General features: G+C 42.3%; 1 protein-coding gene across 6 annotated transcripts in view; it reads right to left on the bottom strand.

Annotated features, from left to right (window-relative positions):
* LOC122550866 (testis-specific gene 10 protein-like) overlaps positions 1 to 18,645 on the bottom strand; it is a 134,476-nt gene that overhangs the window by 71,102 nt on the left and 44,729 nt on the right. For 5 of the 6 annotated variants that reach the window (XM_043692222.1, XM_043692219.1, XM_043692221.1 and 2 more), the window contains 2 exons: positions 14,749 to 14,972; positions 3,100 to 3,255 (listed from right to left, as the gene is read on the bottom strand). In XM_043692222.1, the coding sequence (XP_043548157.1) occupies positions 3,100 to 3,255; positions 14,749 to 14,972 (380 nt within the window). The remainder of the gene's footprint in view (positions 1 to 3,099; positions 3,256 to 14,748; positions 14,973 to 18,645) is intronic. The other variant, XM_043692223.1, reaches the window with a different exon arrangement.

The raw sequence follows: 18,645 nt of genomic DNA, 5'->3' as shown, positions 1-18,645 counted from the left end.
GAGAGATAGGTGCATGCAACAGGGTAGGTTTTACAATTGGGGGAAGGGTAAATACGATGCTGCAAGACAGGATCTGAGGAGCATAAGTTGGGAGCATAGGCTGTCAGGGAAGGATGTCATTGAAATGTGGAACTTTTTCAAGGAACAGATACGACGTGTCCTTGATATGTATGTACCTTTCAGGCGGGAAAGAGATAGACGTGTGAGGGAACCTTGTTTGACGAGGGAGGATGAATATCTAGTAAAGAAGAAGAAGGAGGCTTACATAAGGTTGAGGAAACAAGGTTCAGACAGAGCGTTGGAGGGATACAGGATAGCCAGGAGGCAGATGAAGAAAGGGATTAGGAGAGCTAAGAGAGGGCATGAAAAATCTTTGGCGGGTAGGATGCGTATGTGAGAAACATGAGAATGACGAGAACGAGGGTAGGTCCGATCAAGGACAGTAGTGGGATACTGTGTATTGAGTCGGAAGAGATAGGAGAGGTCTTGAATTAGTACTTTTTTTCAGTATTTACAAATGAGAGGGACCGTATTGTTGAAGAGGAGAGTATGAAACGGACTGGTAAGCTAGAGGAGATACTTGTTAGGAAGGAAGATGTGTTGGACATTTTGAAAAACTTGAAGATAGACAAGTCCCCCGGGCCTGACGGGATATATCCTAGGATTATGTGGGAAGCAAGAGAGGAAATTGCAGAGCTGTTGGCAATGATCTTTTCATCTTCACTGTCATCAGGGGTGCTACCAGGGGACTGGAGAGTGGCAAATGTTGTGCCCCTGTTCAAAACAGGGAATAGGGATAACCCTGGGAATTACAGGCCAGTTAGTCTTACTTCGGTGGTAGGCAAAGTAATGGAAAGGGTACTGAGGGATAGGATTTATGAGTATCTGGAAAGACACTGCTTAATTAGTGACAGCCAGCACGGATTTGTGAGCGGTATGTCTTGCCTTACAAGTCTTATTGAATTCTTTGAGGAGGAGACCAAGCATGTGGATGAGGGTAGAGCAGTGGATGTAGTGTACATGGATTTTAGTAAGGCATTTGATAAGGTTCCCCATGGTAGGCTTATGCGGAAAGTCAGGAGGCATGGGATAGTGGGAAATTTGGCCAGTTGGATAGAAAACTGGCTAACCGGTCGAAGTCAGAGAGTGGTGGTAGATGGTAAATATTCAGCCTGGAGCCCAGTTACAAGTGGAGTTCCGCAGGGATCAGTTCTGGGTCCTCTGCTGTTTGTAATTTTTATTAATGACTTGGAAGAGGGAGTCGAAGGGTGGGTCAGTAAATTTGCAGATGATACGAAGATTGGTGGAGTTGTGGATAGTGAGGAGAGCTGTTGTCGGCTGCAAAGGGACTTAGATATGATGCAGAGCTGGGATGATGAGTGGCAGATAGAGTTCAATCCTGTCAAGTGTGAGGTTGTCCATTTTGGAAGGACAAATAAGAATGTGGAATACAGGGATAACGGTAGGGTTCTTAGTAAGGTGGAGGAACAGAGGGATCTTGGGGTCTATGTTCATAGCTCTTTGAAAGTTGCCACTCAGGTGGATAGAGCTTGTAAGAAGGCCTATGGTGTATTAGCGTTCATTAGCAGAGGGATTGAATTCAAGAGTCGTGAGGTGATGTTGCAGATGTACAGGACCTTGGTAAGGCCACATTTGGAGTACTGTGTGCAGTTCTGGTCGCCTCACTTTAGGAAAGATGTGGAAGCTTTGGAGAGGGTGCAGAGGAGATTTACCAGGATGTTGCCTGGAATGGAGAATAGGTCGTACGAGGATATGTTTGAGAGTGTTAGACCTTTTCTCATTGGTACGGCAAAGGATAAGGGGTGACTTGATAGAGGATTATAAGATGATGAGGGGAATAGATAGAGTAGACAGTCAGAAACTTTTTCCCCGGGTACAACAGAGTGTTACAAGGGGACATAAATTTAAGGTGAAGGGTGGAAGGTATGGGGGGATGTCAGGGGTAGGTTCTTTACCCAAAGAGTGGTGGGGGCATGGAATGCGCTGCCTGTGAGAGTGGCAGAGTGAGAATCATTGGTGACCTTTAAGCGGCAATTGGATAGGTACATGGATAGGTGCTTAAGCTAGGACAAATGTTCTGCAAAACATCGTGGGCCGAAGGGCCTGTTCTGTGCTGTATCGTTCTATGTTCTATGTTCTATGAAGAAGAAATGGACTTCGGAAGTTACAGAACACGTTTTCCATTGAAATCTGTCAGTCAAGTGGTGCGCAAGTGGTGTGGGGGGTTAGCAGCGTGGGTCCTTTACGGTGCTGGGTTGCGAGAGGTCCCGGGTTCAAATCCCGGACGAGCCCGCGTTTTGTGGGCGGCATGGTGGCACAGTGGTTAGCACTGCTGCCTCACAGCGCCGAGACCCGGGTTCAATTCCCGCCTCAGGCGACTGACTGTGTGGAGTTTGCACGTTCTCCCCATGTCTGCGTGGGTTTCCTCCGGGTGCTCCGGTTTCCTCCCACAGTCCAAAGATGTGCAGGTCAGGTGAATTGGCCATGCTAAATTGCCTGTAGTGTTAGGTAAGGGGTAAATGTGGGGGTATGGGTGGGTTACGCTTCGGCGGGTTGATGTGGACTTGTTGGGCCGAAGGGCCTGTTTCCACACTGTAATGTAATCTAATCTAATCTGAAATACAGCAACAAGTTACTGAAGTGAAAAGGTTAAAGCATTATCCAAAACCAACAATGAAAATAACACAATGTTTTTTGTCAATTATCAGAGGTTAAAATGCCACTTAAAATGCCATCAGAATATAGTCATATATTTTACTAATTGATCTTTTATTTCCAGTTCACACACCACAAACTCCCATCACACTGATTAACCTATTTTCCGAACCAAACTATGCAGAGATGTTATTACACATCTTTGGAATATGTGGGACTTAAATCTGGGCCTCCAAGTCTAGGGGTAGGGACACTACCACTGCACCACAAGAGGTCCTACACTGATTAAATCAGGAAGCAAGTACACACACCAACTTTCACAGAATTAACCCTAATTAATATATAACCATCATCTGTTCCCCAGTTTCATTAGGTCTCAGGCATCCTTGTCAAACCCTACAATATGACAACATCATTACTTACCTGCTCATATAGGAGTTTGCTTTGGTCTCTCTCGGCAGTTAAAACTTTGACATTTGCCTGAATTTCTGCCATGTGCCTTTCATATTTATTTAACATGGCTTGAAGATCATCACGCTCTTTGATAATGCATATGAGTTCAGACTCATAGCTTCCTCCCTGATTTTGAGAAAAAAATCATAAGAGTAAACCGATCTTCAATAAGCCAGAAAAGTGACAAATTATTGCCTGAATAGCATTTTGTATTTCAGAAATCAATCCAATCAATGGATATCTACACACAATAGTTACATCTTCTAAAATGCCTTCATAGGCTGTTGGAAGTGATGCAGATAACAGAAAGCATTTCTGCTAGTTTGTTAAGTCAGGAATAAAGAACATAAATCAATGGTGTAGAGAAAAAATATTTCCCAGCACAGAGAGAGGCCATTTGACTTATTGCGCCCACACGAATCATCAAACATCTATTTACTATAACCCCATTGGCCCACAGTGTGGAAACAGGTCATTTGGCCAAACAAGTCCACACCAACCCTCCAAAGAGTATCCCACCCAGACCTGTTCCTTTACATTTCCCCTGACTAATATACCTAACCTACACATCTTTGGACTGTGGGAGGAAACTGGAGGGTAACCACACAGACACAGGGAGATCGTGCAAACTCCACAAAGACAATTACCCGATGCTGGAATCAAACCCTTTCCCTGGTACTGTGTGAGGTAGCAGTATTAACCACTGAGCCACCATGCCTCCTTGTATGCTGCAGCATTTCAAATGCTCATCTAAATAGTTCTTAAATATCTAGAGCTGTCCACCTCTACCACCTTTTAGACAACGATTTCCAGATATTCACAAGCCTCTGTGCGAAAAATATTTTCCTCAAATCCTCCCTAAACCTTTTGCACTTACCTTAAAACTGTGCCCTCTGCGTATCAACTCTTTTGCTAAAGGGAATGATTTCATCCTATCTACCCTATATATTCCCATCAAAACTTTGTACTTCTCAATAGATCACTCCTCAGCTTTCTGCAGGCAAAAGAAACAACTCCAATCTATCTCGTCTCTCTTCGTAGTTGAATTCTCCAGCCCAGGCAGCATCTTGGTGAATTTCATCTGCATCCTCTCTAGAGTGCAATCACATCATTCCTATAGTGTACCATATATTCCTGAAGTACAGAACTGCACACAGTACTTCAGCTGTAGTCTAACTAATGTTATGCACAAGTCCATCACAATCTCCTTACACTTGTATTCAATACCTTAACTAATAAAGGCAAACGTCCCATATCCATTCTTAACCATCTTATCTAGCTTTAGATTAAGAGACTAAAATTGCATCAATGAATTTAGAATATACTTTTTCAAGAAAATCTGTCAGAACCCTTTTCTATAAATGGCAATTAGTTCTTAATCAATTGATGCTGAACTGAGACTGCTGGACTTTTGTTAAGCAAATATGATAGGAAATGGGACAAAGGTGACTGTATAAACTTAGGCTGTGGATCAGCCATGATCATACAGAGGAGTGGAACTAATTAAGTGGCTTGTTCCTAGGTTTCTTTGTCACTCTATTGTTATTTATTGAATTATCCCCATTTATTTACATTTCACGTGTATGTATTTACTGCCAGTCCCTCCCATTTCTTACAATAATACATAAGTTTTATAAGAAAAAACATGTTACATCAAGTACATCATTATGGATGTATAAATCGATGTAATATGAAATTGGAGAACAGCTCACCATCAACCTCTCAAGGGCATTTAGGGATGGGCAATAAATGGTAGCCTAGACAGCAACTCTCACATTCCTTGAACAAATATATAAAAATGAAATATTTCTTCATAAGACAAGTCTCATCATTAAGGCTTTCCGTACTTGTTAAAAAAATTCTTTCATGAGATGTGAAACTATTGTTACCCATCCCTAATCCTTCAAACTGAATAGATAAACCTTTACTGAGGGCAAGTACTTATGACAGATATGGAGTCACAAATAGGTCAGATCATTCCCCAAAGGACACTAGTGAACCGGACTGGTTTTTAACTTGGTTTCAATCAATGACGATGTCTTAATCACTATTACTGAAGCTAGATTTCAATTCCAGAATAATTAATTAAATTTAAAGTTTAAATTTATTGTGCTGGAATTTGAATATGTGCTCCCACAATATTTGCCTGGAACTCTACATTACTTGTGCTGTAACATGAGCACTATGCCACTGCCTCCCTCTATAACTGCTTCTGACACAATTACATAGTTTTTAAAATTAGGAGGTCAAAACTGTGCCCAGTTCTGCAGATATGGTCTCAACAAGATCTTATACAACTGCTATAAAACTTTAATACTTTTATATTTCATTCTCCTTGCTATAAACTGCAACATTCCATTTGCCTTCTTCATCACTTTCTGTACCTGCATCTTAACATATTGTGTTCATGTACCAGCACACCCAGATCCATCTGTACTATTACGCTCTGCAATTTCTCTATATTTAAATAGTGTACTGCATTTCTGTTCTTCCTGCAGAAGTGAACAAGTTGACAATTTCTCACATTATACTGTCATTTTTCTGCCCACTCATCTAACTTACTTATCTCCCTTTACCTTTTTGTCGATTTTCTACCTCCTCTTGACAACTTACTTTCTTACCTAGCTTCATGTCAAATTTTGTTAACTATGCACACAGCTGAGAACAATAGATGCCTTTCTAGGATCAAGGAACACTTATCATGACACATGAACTCCTGAGCATCACATGGTAGAAATTTTGATCATGACTTCCTCTAGTTCAAAATTCTATTGGCATTGTTGATTAATGCTCTACTTGTTTGGTAATTTTGACAGTGGAGTTTACAGAATTCCTAGATCATTTTCAGTAAAGAAATTTAAAGAGTCTTTCGCAATCTCGACAACTGAAAGCACTTTGCAAACTATCAAATATTTTTGACATCTTTGTTTTATCATAAGAATTTGAGTGGAATGTATAGTCACATGGAAAAATGTGTGTTCAGTCAGAAAGGTTAGCCAGTGTTGAGATTAGTAGTTTTTGAGTGGACTTCATTGAAACACATGCAATTCTAACAGGGATGGACAGACTGAATGCAGGGATGATGTTTCTCTTGGCCAGCGATTTCAGAACATGAGTCTCAATCTCAGGCTACACGATAGGCCATTTCGGACTGAGATGATAAGAAACTTCTGTTGAAACAGCAAAGAATGTGTGGAATTCTCTATCATAGAAGGCTGTGGAGGTCAAGTCACCGATATACTTAAGAAATAGATTTCTACAGGCTATACAACCATAAAACACACGAGCAGAAGTAGGCCATTCAGCCTATCAAGTTTGCTGCACTCTTCAATGAGATCACAAAGGAGATCACCAGGGTGACATAGTGGCTCAGTGGTTAGCACTGCTGCCTCACAGCGCTAGAGTCCCAGGCTCAATTCCAGCCTCGGGCACATTCTCCTTGTATCTGCGTGGGATTCCTCCAGGTGCTCTGGTTTCCTCCCACAGACCAAAGATGTGCAGGCCAGGTGAATTGTCCATGCTAAATTGCTGATAGTCAGAGGGGAAATGGGTCTGGGTGGATTACTCTTCGGAGGGTCAGTGTAGATTGGATGGGCTGAAGAGCCTGTTTCTATGCTGTAGGGAATCTAATTATAATAATCCTCAACTCCATTTTGCTGCCTTATCCCCATAAACTTTGATTTCCTTACTGATTCAAAATGCCTCTATCTCAGGTTTGAATATGCTTAATGTCCCTCCCTCTACAGTCCTTTGCAGTAAAAAAAATTCCACAAATTCACTACCCTCTGATAGAAGAAATTCATCACAATCTTTGTCTTAAAAGGGGCACCCTTTATTCTGAGGTTATGCCCTATTGTCCTATTGTCTCTACCAAAACTCTGCATCTATCCTGTTAAGTGCCCTGAGAATGTTGAATCTTCTTTGTTTCAATAAGATCATCTTTCATTCTTCTAAACACCAATGAGTACTAGCCAATATACTGACCCTTTCTTCATAGTACAGTCTCTCCAATCCTAGGATCAGCCTATGATTAGTCTCTGGACTGCCTCTATTACCTCCATTTTTATACTCCATTCTTTTGAAATAAAGGCCAACATTCCACATGTTTTTCCTATTACCTTCTGAACCTGTATGCTAGCTTTTTATGATTTATGTCTGAGGATTGCTGAATTCCTCTGATCTGTAGCTTTCTACAGTCTTTCCCAATTTAAAAAATACTCAGCTCCTCTACTCTTCTTGCCAAAGTGTACATCCTGCAACATTATATTCCATCTGCCAGTTTTTTTCACTCTCTATTATCTTACCCTATATCCCTCTGCAGACTCTTTGTGTCGCTCTCAGAACTTGCCTTCTCACCTATTTTTACACCATTTTCAAATTTGTAAAGATGTCAAGGTCTGTTGGAAGAGGGCATGAATGAGTTTTGAGAAGATTTGTAACTCAGGTTGAGGTTCTGGATGTAGGTTTACTTGCTGAGCTGGAAGGTTCTTTTTCAGACACTTTGTCACCAAACTAGGTAACATCTTCAGTGAACCTCCAGTCGAAGCATTGCCGATGATTCCTGCTTTCTATTTATATGTTTGGGTTTCTTTGGGTTGGTGATGTCATTTCCTGATCTTTTTCTCAGGGGGTGATAAATCGGGTCCAAGTCAATGTGTTTGTTGAGAGAGTTGCGGTTGGAATGCAGTGCTTCTAGGAATTCTCGTGCGTGTCTCTGTTTGGCTTGTCCTAGGATGGATGTGTTGTCCCAGTCGAAGTGGTGTCCTTCTTCATCTGTATGTGAGGATACTAGTGAGAGAAGGTCATGTCGTTTTGTGGCTAGTTGATGTACATGTATCCTGGTGGCTAGTTTTCTGCCTGTTTGTCCAATGTAATGTTTGTCACAGTTCTTACACAGTATTTTGTAAATGACATTAGTTTTGCTTGTTATCTGTATAGGGTCTTTCAAATTCATTAGCTTCTGTTTTAGTGTGTTGATGGGTTTGTGGGCTACCATGATGTCAAGGGGTCTAAGTAGTCTGGTAGTCATTTCCGAGATGTCTTTGATGTTGGTTAGAGTGGCTAGGGTTTCTGGACGCATTTTGTCTGTTTGTTTGGGATTGTTGCTGAGAAATCAGTCGACTGTTCATTGAGTACCCATTCTTTTTGAATATACTGTATTCTATATAGGTGATTTTCCTCTGCTCTACGTGTGTGGGGCTCGTTGGAATAACGTTCTGATGCAGCTTCTTCAAATGAACATTATTCCAACGAGCATTATTCTGGTTGAAATGCCGTGCTTCTAGGAATTCTCGTGCGTGTCTCTGTTTAGCTTGTCCTAGGATGAATGCGTTGTCCCAGTTGAAGTGGTGTCCTTCCTCATCTGTAAGAGAACGGTATTCCACCGAGCCACCACTCACTGCAGCACAGAGGAACTATGCAGAGAAGAGGAAAATCACCTATACAGTGTATTCAAAAAGAATGGGTCCCAATGACACAATCTGCCGATTTCTCAGCAACAAACCCAAAGAAGTGGACAAAATGTGTCCAGAAACTCTAGCCACTCTCCCCTGCATCAAAGACATCTCAGAAATGACTGCCAGATTACTCAGACCCTTTGGAAGCCCACAAACTCACCAACACACTAAAACAGCAGCTAATGAATTTGAAAGACCCTATACAGACAAGAAGCAACTAATATCATTTACAAAATACCGTGCAAGAACTGTGACAAACATTACATTGGACAAACAGGCAGAAAACTAGCCACCAGGATACATGTACATCAACTAGCCACAAAACGATATGACCCGCTCTCACTAGTATCCTCACATACAGATGAGGAAGGACACCACTTCGACTGGGACAACACATCCATCCTAGGACAAGCCAAACAGAGAAATGCACAAGAACTCCTAGAAGCACTGCATTCCAACTGGAAGTCTATCAACAAACACATTGACTTGGACCTGATTTACCACCCCCGAGAAAAGGAACAGGAAATGACATCGCCATAGGACATGGCAAAGCCACAGGAAATGACATCACCAATCCAAACAAACCCAAACATATAAATAGAAAGCAGGAATCATCAGTAATGCTTTGTCCAGAGGTTCACTGAAGATGTTACCCAGTATGGTGATGAAATGTATGAAAATGAACCTTCTAGCTCAGCGAGCAAACCTACATCCAGAAGAGAGCATCAATATGGCATTGAGATAGAGGATCAGCCATGCTTATGTTAGTGTTAGTTTGATGGGTCAAATGGTCTACTCTTGCTCCTATTTTCCATGTTTGGAAAATAGGAGTAACTCCTCTGTCTGGACAGAGAAGAGTGGAGAAACCATTTCAGTTCTTTCAAGCATCATGAACCAGAGGCACACAGTTAGGCAAAAAAAAAGCAAATATGAGGTAGGAAAAATTGCTATCAAACAGTGAATGGTCTGGGTTTGTGATGCCTGGAAACATGGTGGTGGCAGGTTCAGTTGAGGCATTCAAGCGGGCATTGGATAATTTTTTAAATAGAAAAGAGTTACAGATATAAGGCAGGAGTGTAGCATCAATCAAAATGCTCAGAGAGCTGCTATTGACACAATGCGTGGCACCTTACAAGGCTGTAAACAAGGTGGGCAATAGTGAGATGAGTGGTAGAATTGGGCGAGATGGTTGACTCGATGTCGAAAACATCTCATCACAACTTCCATGCTTTGTTCAAATGGCGCAGTGAGTTCCCAACAGACTTTTTTTTATTGTTTTTTAAATGACTTGTTAACAGTTCAAAGTGCCATGGGTTGAGACATTATGAAATTCTCTATACAAACTAGCTGTCAGAAACTCAACATGAAAACCAGAACAGGTTATTGGTAGGTTCAACTCGCCACTTGGTCCAAAAGACCTCCATGTTGAATACTGGGCACCAACATCTTTGACATATTCATGTACACTAGTCACATGCACTTCACATCCATGGACATGGGCATCTGACAGTGTGCCAGCCTCCATGAACCCTCATGGTACATCTCCAATTACTAATGGGATGTTTCTGCACTTCACAACAGGCTGCACCAACAACTTACATTGTAATGCTGCAGCTGGAGCACTTGGTCCTCAGAGACATGGCCCTCAGCTCCTGGACTGGACCAGGCTGTATCTCGGGGTGCTTCACTCACTGTCATAGCACTCACTCTGAGCCTATATGGATGCTCTCAGCATCCGTGCCTTGCCTTTTTCCATTTTGCCTCCTCAGCCAGAGATACCTGGTTCATATTAATATGTTTTGCCATGTCATATAGCACAGATATAAAACGAGGGAGCTTCCTACATTTTTCAGCAGCCCTCAGTCCAGTGAAGGGGATGGCATTCTCTCAGGGGTTCCTGGCATGGTTAATCAAGTGCAGCCTCAGAAACAAGTCCTGGTTCTGCTTGGGGCAGTCAGATTCATAATCCTCTACTCAAGCAGTGAGAAGCTGATAGCAGCACAGCATCAATTTTGATACTTTCTATCCTATTGTGGACTATTTTGCTCCTGAATGGGAGACTAGCAGGTATTACAGAAAATAAAAGTGGGTAGCACAACGATTACATATGGTTGGCACAGGTGGGGACATTTTCCAAGTGAGTGTGTAGGTAATGAAAAGGGTGTGTGGAATAAGTGATGTTGTATTTGAAGAGGGCGAGAAAGAATGGGATGATGTTGCATTCATTATTGAGAGTTATAGAGAGTGAGCATTGGTGGGAAGTGGGTGCAGTAGCAAAGATTGAGTGTGAGATGTCAGAGAAAACTGGTTGGTAGAGTGGAGAAGGACATTGACACATTTCCTACAGTGCTGGGCATTCCTCCATTCACTTCCTCCAGACAATTGTTTCTAAATGGGTGGGGCAACCTCACACTAGGCTGTCATGGTCTAGTGTTTTTGCCTCCAATACTGGTCCTGAGGGAACAGGAAATACCACTAGTTCACCACCGTGTCCAGCAGGATCTCCAGAACCATTCCTGGCAAATTTCAGGAACCATGCAGGGCAGCTCCAAACTGACAGTATTTGTCCAGGTGTAGAAGTATTGAGGACGCCAGTCACACCCAAGATCTCAATGAGTAGTGAGTTGCCCTGGGAACAAAATGTGGTACCATGGGGTGGAAATAGTATGCGAGTCTTACAGGGGCTCAAATGACAATTAAATTTGGCAACACAGAGAGTGAAATCCCACTCCACCTTGTGGCGAGAACTGTCCGCTAAACTTGATATGACTCACACTTAGCCAAGATATGATAAGATTCCTTCAAGTGGGCCAAACTGCCCCCTTCTGTATTTTAAAAATTCTGTGAAATAACTTGCGTGTGGTGAAAAGAGATGTTTTGTTGAATTTTATCATTATGCACACATCAGGACATTTCATCAGGTAGAAATGGATGAAATTTCAGAATCTATAGCCTAGACAATTGAAGGTCAAGCATGTCAAGCATGCTGTTGAGTGGAATGCCTTCAGCTGTTTTGCCTTGTTCCAAGCATGAGAACTACTTTCATCAGCAAGTATATATGAACTGAATCATGACCTATGAATATAATACCGTAGGAAATAAAGTTCTGAGAGGTAAACTTAGCTTTTTGACAGTAATTTTGAAATTTATGACAGACAATATATAAGTGGCATGGAATTTTATCAGCGATATACCAGTCCTGGTAGCAGAGCCAGAAGCGTATGCCTCTCTTACTTTTCCCCTTTTCTTCTGCACTTGTTGACTACCAACACCTCAATTTTGAACTTCTCACCATCATACTGAAATCCCTCCACTCCCTCATCTATTCCTATTTCTGTAACTTCTTCCAGTTCTAATGATATCTAAGATCTCTGGACTTCCCAGTTTTGGATACATGTATATCCCCTACTCCCGGTATCCTACAATCAACAGCCATGCTTTCAATCATTTGGGCTTTAAATGCTGAAATTCATCCTTATATCTCTTCAGCACAAACACCTTCTGTAAGACTTACATTACAACTGCTTTGACAAAACTTTCAGTTCCCCTCTCCCCTTTTATTGTCTGATTGCACTTGCATCAAATGCCTTGGAATGTCTACTTACGTTAAAGTCACTTTGATGTGCAAATTGTGTAAAAATCACTCAATTTGTTGTCAAATTTTTAGTCATCAAGATTTAAGAGGTGAGATGTAAGAGAGAACACAATGAATGGATTTACGGGATAAAGGAAAGCAAGAATGAAAGGGAATGCTAAGACAGCAGAGGTAAGTGAGAGAGACTACATTCTCCGACCTGCGTGACAGAGATCAACAAATATTATAAACAAAAATCATACATGTTACCAACTTTCACACTACAAATTTCTATATCCCAAATTGTTCATGCAAACATGTTGCACAGTAACTGAATTCTCCCATCATCACAATTACCTGTTAGCTTTCAGATTTGAGAAAAGACTTGACACTTGAGTCTGGAGAGTTGATCAGTAAGTTTGCAGATGATATGAAAATTGGTGGGAATAGTAAATAGTGAGGAGGAGAGCTTTAGGTTACAGAAGGATACAGATTGGCTGATCGGCTGTTCATTGGCAAATGGGATTCAATCCAGATAGGTGAGAGGAGATAGAACATAGAACATAGAACAATACAGCACAGAACAGGCCCTTCGGCCCACGATGTTGTGCCGAACTTCTAACCTAGATTAAGTACCCATCCATGTACCTATCCAAATGCCGCTTAAAGGTCGCCAATGATTCCGACTCTACCACACCCACGGGCAGCGCATTGAGATGCACAAGGGGAAGACAAACAAGGCAAAGTAATATATGATGAATGGACCCCGGGAAGCACTAAGGATCAGAAAGACCTGAGTGTGCATGTCCATGGTCCCTTACGGTCACAGGACAGGTAAATAAATTAGTTAAGAAGGCATATAGTATACTTGCCTTTATTAGCTGAAACAGAGTTTAAGAGCAGGGAGGTTATGCTGGAACTATATAAAAAGCTTGTTAGGCTAAAGCTAAAGTATTGTGTGCAGTTCTGAAAGCCACATTAAAGAAAGAGAGGATGCAGTGAGATTTAAAAGGATGTTGTCTGGGCTGGAAAGTTTTAACTATGAAGGGAGGTTGGACAGACTGTTGTTTTCATTGGAGCAAAGGACACTGAGAGGGACATGATGAAGATGCGTAAAGTTATGAGAGGCACAGACAGGAAGAAACAGATCAATGACTGAGAGCATAGATTTAAGGCAAGGGGCATGAGGTTTCAAGAGATGTGAGGAAAAGCTTTTTTCACCCAGTGTGATGGGAATATGGAAATCACTTTCTGTAAGGGTGGTCGAGATAGAAACCCCATGGACCCAAGGCATATAAACTCTGGGCCAAGGGCCTGGAAATGGGCTGATTTATTACCGAGTGCAGACTTGCTGGGCTGAAGGTGTATTTTTCAATGCTACAGACCTCTATGAAACTATTCAGTTTTATCCTGGGGTGTTCTACACTTTGAAATTTCACCTCTTCATGAGACAGTAACTAGCACAGAGCTGATAGCAACAAGGAAATGACTGTAACATTCAACACTATTGTTTGAACTCTCATTTTTGGCTGATACACATATACCCACAGAAGAGATACAGTTAGTAAGTTTGCAAATGACACCAAAATTGGAGATCTAGTGGACAGTGAAGAACGTTATGTCAGATTGCAATGGGATCGTGATCAGATGAGCCAATGGCTGAGGAGTGGCAGATGGAGTTTAATTTAGATAAATGCAAGGTGTTGCATTTTGAAAAAGCAAATCAGAGCAGGACTTATACACTTAATGGGAAGGTCCTAGGTAGTGTTGCTGAACAAAAAGACCTTGGAGTGCAGGTTCATAGCTCCTTGAAAGTAGAGTCGCAGGTAGATAGGAGAGTGAAGAAGGCGTTTGGTATACTTTCCTTTATTGGTCAGAGTATTGAGGATGTTGTGAAACTTGAAAGGATTCAGAAAAGATTTGCAAGGATGTTGCCAGGGTTGGAGGATTTGAGCTATTGGGAGAGGTTGAATAGGCTGGGGCTGTTTTCCCTGGAGCTTGGAGGCTGAGGGGTGACCTTAAAGAGGTTTATAAAGTCATGACGGACATTGATAGGATAAATAGGCAAAGTCTTTTCCCTGGGGTGGGGGACTCCAGAACTAGAGGGCATAGGTTTAGGGTAAGAAGGGAAAGACATAAAAGGACCTAAGGGGCAATTTTTATCACACAGAGGGTGATGTATGTAAGAAATGAGCTGCCTGGGGAAATGGGTAGAGACTGGCACAATTGCAATATTTAAAAGGTCTCTGGATGGGTATATGAATAGGAAGGGTTTAGAGGGATATCAGCCAAGTGCTGGCAAATGGGACTAGATTGGATTGGGATATCTGGTCAGCATTTTTTATCACACAGAGGGTGGTGTATGTAAGAAATGAGCTGCCTGGGGAAATGGTGGAGGCTGGTACAATTGCAATATTTAAAAGGCCTCTGGATGGGTATATGAATAGGAAGGGTTTAGAGGGATATCAGCCAAGTGCTGGCAAATGGGACTAGATTGGATTGGGATATCTGGTCAGCATGGACCAAAGGGTCTGTTTCTGTGCTGTACATTTTTATGACTCTAAGTAATCTAGGTTTCAAGCAAAGTACCTTCACAGGAGATGAGCGCAGTGGACTACGTCCTCTGGATGAATTGCATTGGCCTGAAGGTTTGTTTCTCAACATCTTTATTAAGTATTCTACCTCAGATTTATAGAAATCTCTTTCTTGTGCTATATTCTTCACAAATGTATCTAAAAGAAAAGGAGATTTATTTTGCTCATATGAGTGCAGATGAGTTCCTTTGTTTCCTGATTCTGGACCCAATTCAAGATCTAAAATGAAACAAACAGAAAAGTTGAATGAAAAAGTGGTAAAAGCTTGTGAAATTAACTCTTTTTATTGCAATCTTCTAAATAATGTATTAGTAACTTTTATTAATTTTGGGTTTCAACAACTAATTTTGGCATTGCACATGCATGGGTGAGCAGCAAAACACTCTACCAGACACAATGAGCTAACTTCCACTTAAGTAATTACTTTGTTTTTGTCTCAATGTTGCTATTATACTGGTACATCTTTGAGCAGCCTTATACCCAAGGAAATGGGCAGTGATTAGCCAAGATTATTTCACGTAGACTTTGAGGCTATCATTAACAGACCTTCATTCTTTCTCAAATTTGGGCTCAAATCTAAATCCCAGAGATCACATTGATAACAGACCCCTTCTCAATTTTTCCATTTGAAAATAACAGTTTTATCTGTTTTGTCATGTGGGATTAATTGTTTTCACATAATATCTGGAACCACAACCACAAAAACAACAGGACAGACCTTCACATCAGCAGCAATGCTGCAGTGAGCACATTGCATGTGAGTGGTGGTAGTTGGAACAGGTTAGGAGAGTAATCCAACCTGGAGGATTGGGGAACGAAGAGTCAGCAGTCCATTGTAGTTCTCAGTTCAAGTTATGCTGGGTAATCCCTGAGATAGAGCAAGTATTAACCAACAATGCAGAGACATTTCTTCAGCCAGAGAGTGGTGGGCCTGTGGAATTCATTGCCAGAGTGCAGTGGAGGCCAGGACTCTAAATGTCTTCAAGGCAGAGGTTGATAAATTCTTGATGTCACAAGGAATTAAGGGCTACAGGGAGAATGCGGGTAAGTGGAGTTGAAATGCCCATCAGCCATGATTGAATGGCGGAGTGGACTCGATGGGCCGAATGGCCTTACTTCCACTCCTATGTCTTATGGTCTTAAGGTGAATTGGCCATGCTAAATTGCCCGTAGTGTTAGGTGAATGGGTCTGGGTGGGTTGCGCCTCGGCAGGTTAGTGTGGACTTGTTGGGTCGAACAGCCTGTTTCCACACTGTAAGTAAGTAAGTAATCTAAAGTAATCAGTGCTGGAGTTGTTTGAAGGGTCCAGGAAAGTGCAAATCAGGCCATTGAAAATTTAAACATCCTGGGCATTTCAGCGCACATGTACATGTCAATAAATCTGCAGAGTTCCAATGCACAACACAGATTTTTAAATTCAGATTTTTCTGCTCTGGATTCAAGATTTGGGCCAATGAATTTCAGCAGTGGGAATCAGGACAGCATGAGCAAGGGAACACCTGGGAAGGTAAATTTGAATATAAAATACTTACCTCGTAAATCAGTGGAGTGAAGGCTGAACTGAGGCAAAGCAGACACAGGGAATGCTGGGTAAGTCAATTAATATATTTGGTCAGTGGATGAACCTGAAACAGTACACCCATCCTTCTCCTCTAACCAAAAAGAGAGTTGGTAAGGTAAGTCTTTTCTTAATTGCTTTTGGCAATTTAGAGCAAAGGGGATGGAAGCTAGGGCAGTTGCAAGTTCCTCTTGTAGGATGTGGGAGGGTAAGGGCCACCAATAGAGTCCCTGCTGACTTCACCTGCAAGAAGTGCACCCAACTCCAGTTCCTCACAGACGACATTAAGGAACTGGAGCTGGATGAACTGTGGATCATTCGGGAGACAGAGGTGGTTAGTGAGAGGAGTTATAGGGAGGTAGTCAAACCTAAGTTACATGATCAAGGTAGCTGGGTGACCATCAGGAGAGGGAAAGGGAATAGGCAGATAGTGCAGGTACCCCTTGTGGCCATTTCCCTCAATAATAAGTATGCCGCTTTAGATACTGCTGGGTGGATGACCTACCAGGACAAAGCCACAGCGGCCAGGTCTTTGGCTCTAAGCCTTGCTCTGTGGCTCAGTAGAGATGGGGGGAGATTAGGAGAGTGATAGTAACAGGAGATTCAATGGTTGGAGGAACAGACAGGAGATTCTGTGATTGCAAACAAGATCCCAGATAGTATGTTGCCTCCTAGGTTCCAGGGTCAGGGATGTCTCGAATCAAGTGTACAGGATCCTTCAGGGACAGAGTGAGCAGCCAGAAGTCGTGGTACACTTAGGTACCAATGACATAGCTTGGAAAACGTATGAGGACCTGAAAAGTGAATATAGGGAGTTAGGTTGGAAGCTAAAAGTCAGGACAAGCATAGCAGTAATCTCAGGAATGCCAGCAGTGCCATGGGCTAGTGAGGCCAGGAGCAGCAAGCTAGTGCAGTTGAACACATGACTGCAGAGCTGGTTTAGGAGGGAGGGCTTCAAATATGTGGATCACTGGGATACCTTCTGGGGAAGGCGGGATCTGGACAAGAAGGACGGGTTGCACCTGAACTAGAGGGGCACGATATCCTGGGCCAGAGGCTTACTAGAGCTCTTCGGGAAAGTTTAAACTAGTTTGGCAGGGGAATGAGAACAAGAGCTATGGAACAGGCAGATACAGCGTGCAGAGAATTTGTGAGGAAGGATAGATAGATAGGGAAAAGTTGCAGTCAGTCTGATGGATTAAAGATTTAACGTAAAAAGTGTCAGAAATAAGGATGATGAGCTTAGAGCATGGATCAGTACTTGGAGCTACAATGTTGTAGCCATTACGGAGACTTGGATATCACAGGGGCAGGAATAATTGTTGGACGTTCTGGGATTTAGATTTTTCTAAAGGAATAGGGAGGGTGGTAAAAAAAGGTGGGGGAGTGACATTGCTAATCAGGGACAGTAGCACAGCTGCGGAAAGGGAAGTCGCTGAGGAAGGTTTGTCTACTGGATCAGTATGGATGGAAGTCAGAAACAGGAAAGGACCAGTCTCTCCATTGGAAGTTTTCTACAGACCCCCCAACAGCAACACAGACACGGAGGAGCAGTTTGAGAGGCAGATTTTGAAAAGGTGCAGAAGATATAGGGTTGTTGTCCTCAGTGACTTTAACTTCCCTAATATTGATTGGAGCCTCTTTAGTGAAAATAGTTTAGATGGAGCAGATTTTGTCAGATGTGCCCAGGAAGGATTCCTGACCCAATATATAGAAAGACCGACTACAGGGGAGGCCATATGGGATTTGGTACTTGGCAACGAACCAGGTCAGGTGTCAGATCTCTCAATGGGAGAGCTTTTCGTTGATAGTGATCACAACTCCCTGACCTTTACTATAGTCATGGAGAGGAATAGGAGCAGATGGTTTGGGAAAGTATTTAATTGGGGAAGGGGGAATTACAACACTCTGAGGCAGGAACTATGCAGCATAAATTGGAAACAGATACTCTCAGGGAAACGCATGACAGAAATGTGGAGGTTGTTTAGGGAACACTTGCTGCAAGTGCTAAATAGGTTTGTCCCATTGAGGCAAGGAGGGGATGGTAGAGTGAAGGAACCTTGGATGACAAGAGATGTTGAACATCTAGTCAAGAGGACGAAGGAAGCTTACTTAAGGTTGAGGAAGCAAGGATCACACAGGGTTCTAGAGGGTTACATGGTAGCCAGGAAGGAACTGAAGAATAGACTTAGGAGAGCTAGAGGAGGACATGAAAAAGCCTTGGCAGGTAGGATTAAGGAAAACCCCCAGGCGTTCTCTACTTATGTGAGAAACAAGAGAATGGCCAGAGTGAGGGTAAGGCTATCAGGGATAGTGGAGGGAACTTGTGCCTGA

The sequence above is a fragment of the Chiloscyllium plagiosum genome, chromosome 6 (assembly GCF_004010195.1).
Source record: "Chiloscyllium plagiosum isolate BGI_BamShark_2017 chromosome 6, ASM401019v2, whole genome shotgun sequence".
NCBI lineage: Eukaryota > Metazoa > Chordata > Chondrichthyes > Orectolobiformes > Hemiscylliidae > Chiloscyllium > Chiloscyllium plagiosum.
Note: the sequence above shows the minus strand (reverse complement) of the source record. Positions and strands in the feature narration are given on the sequence as shown.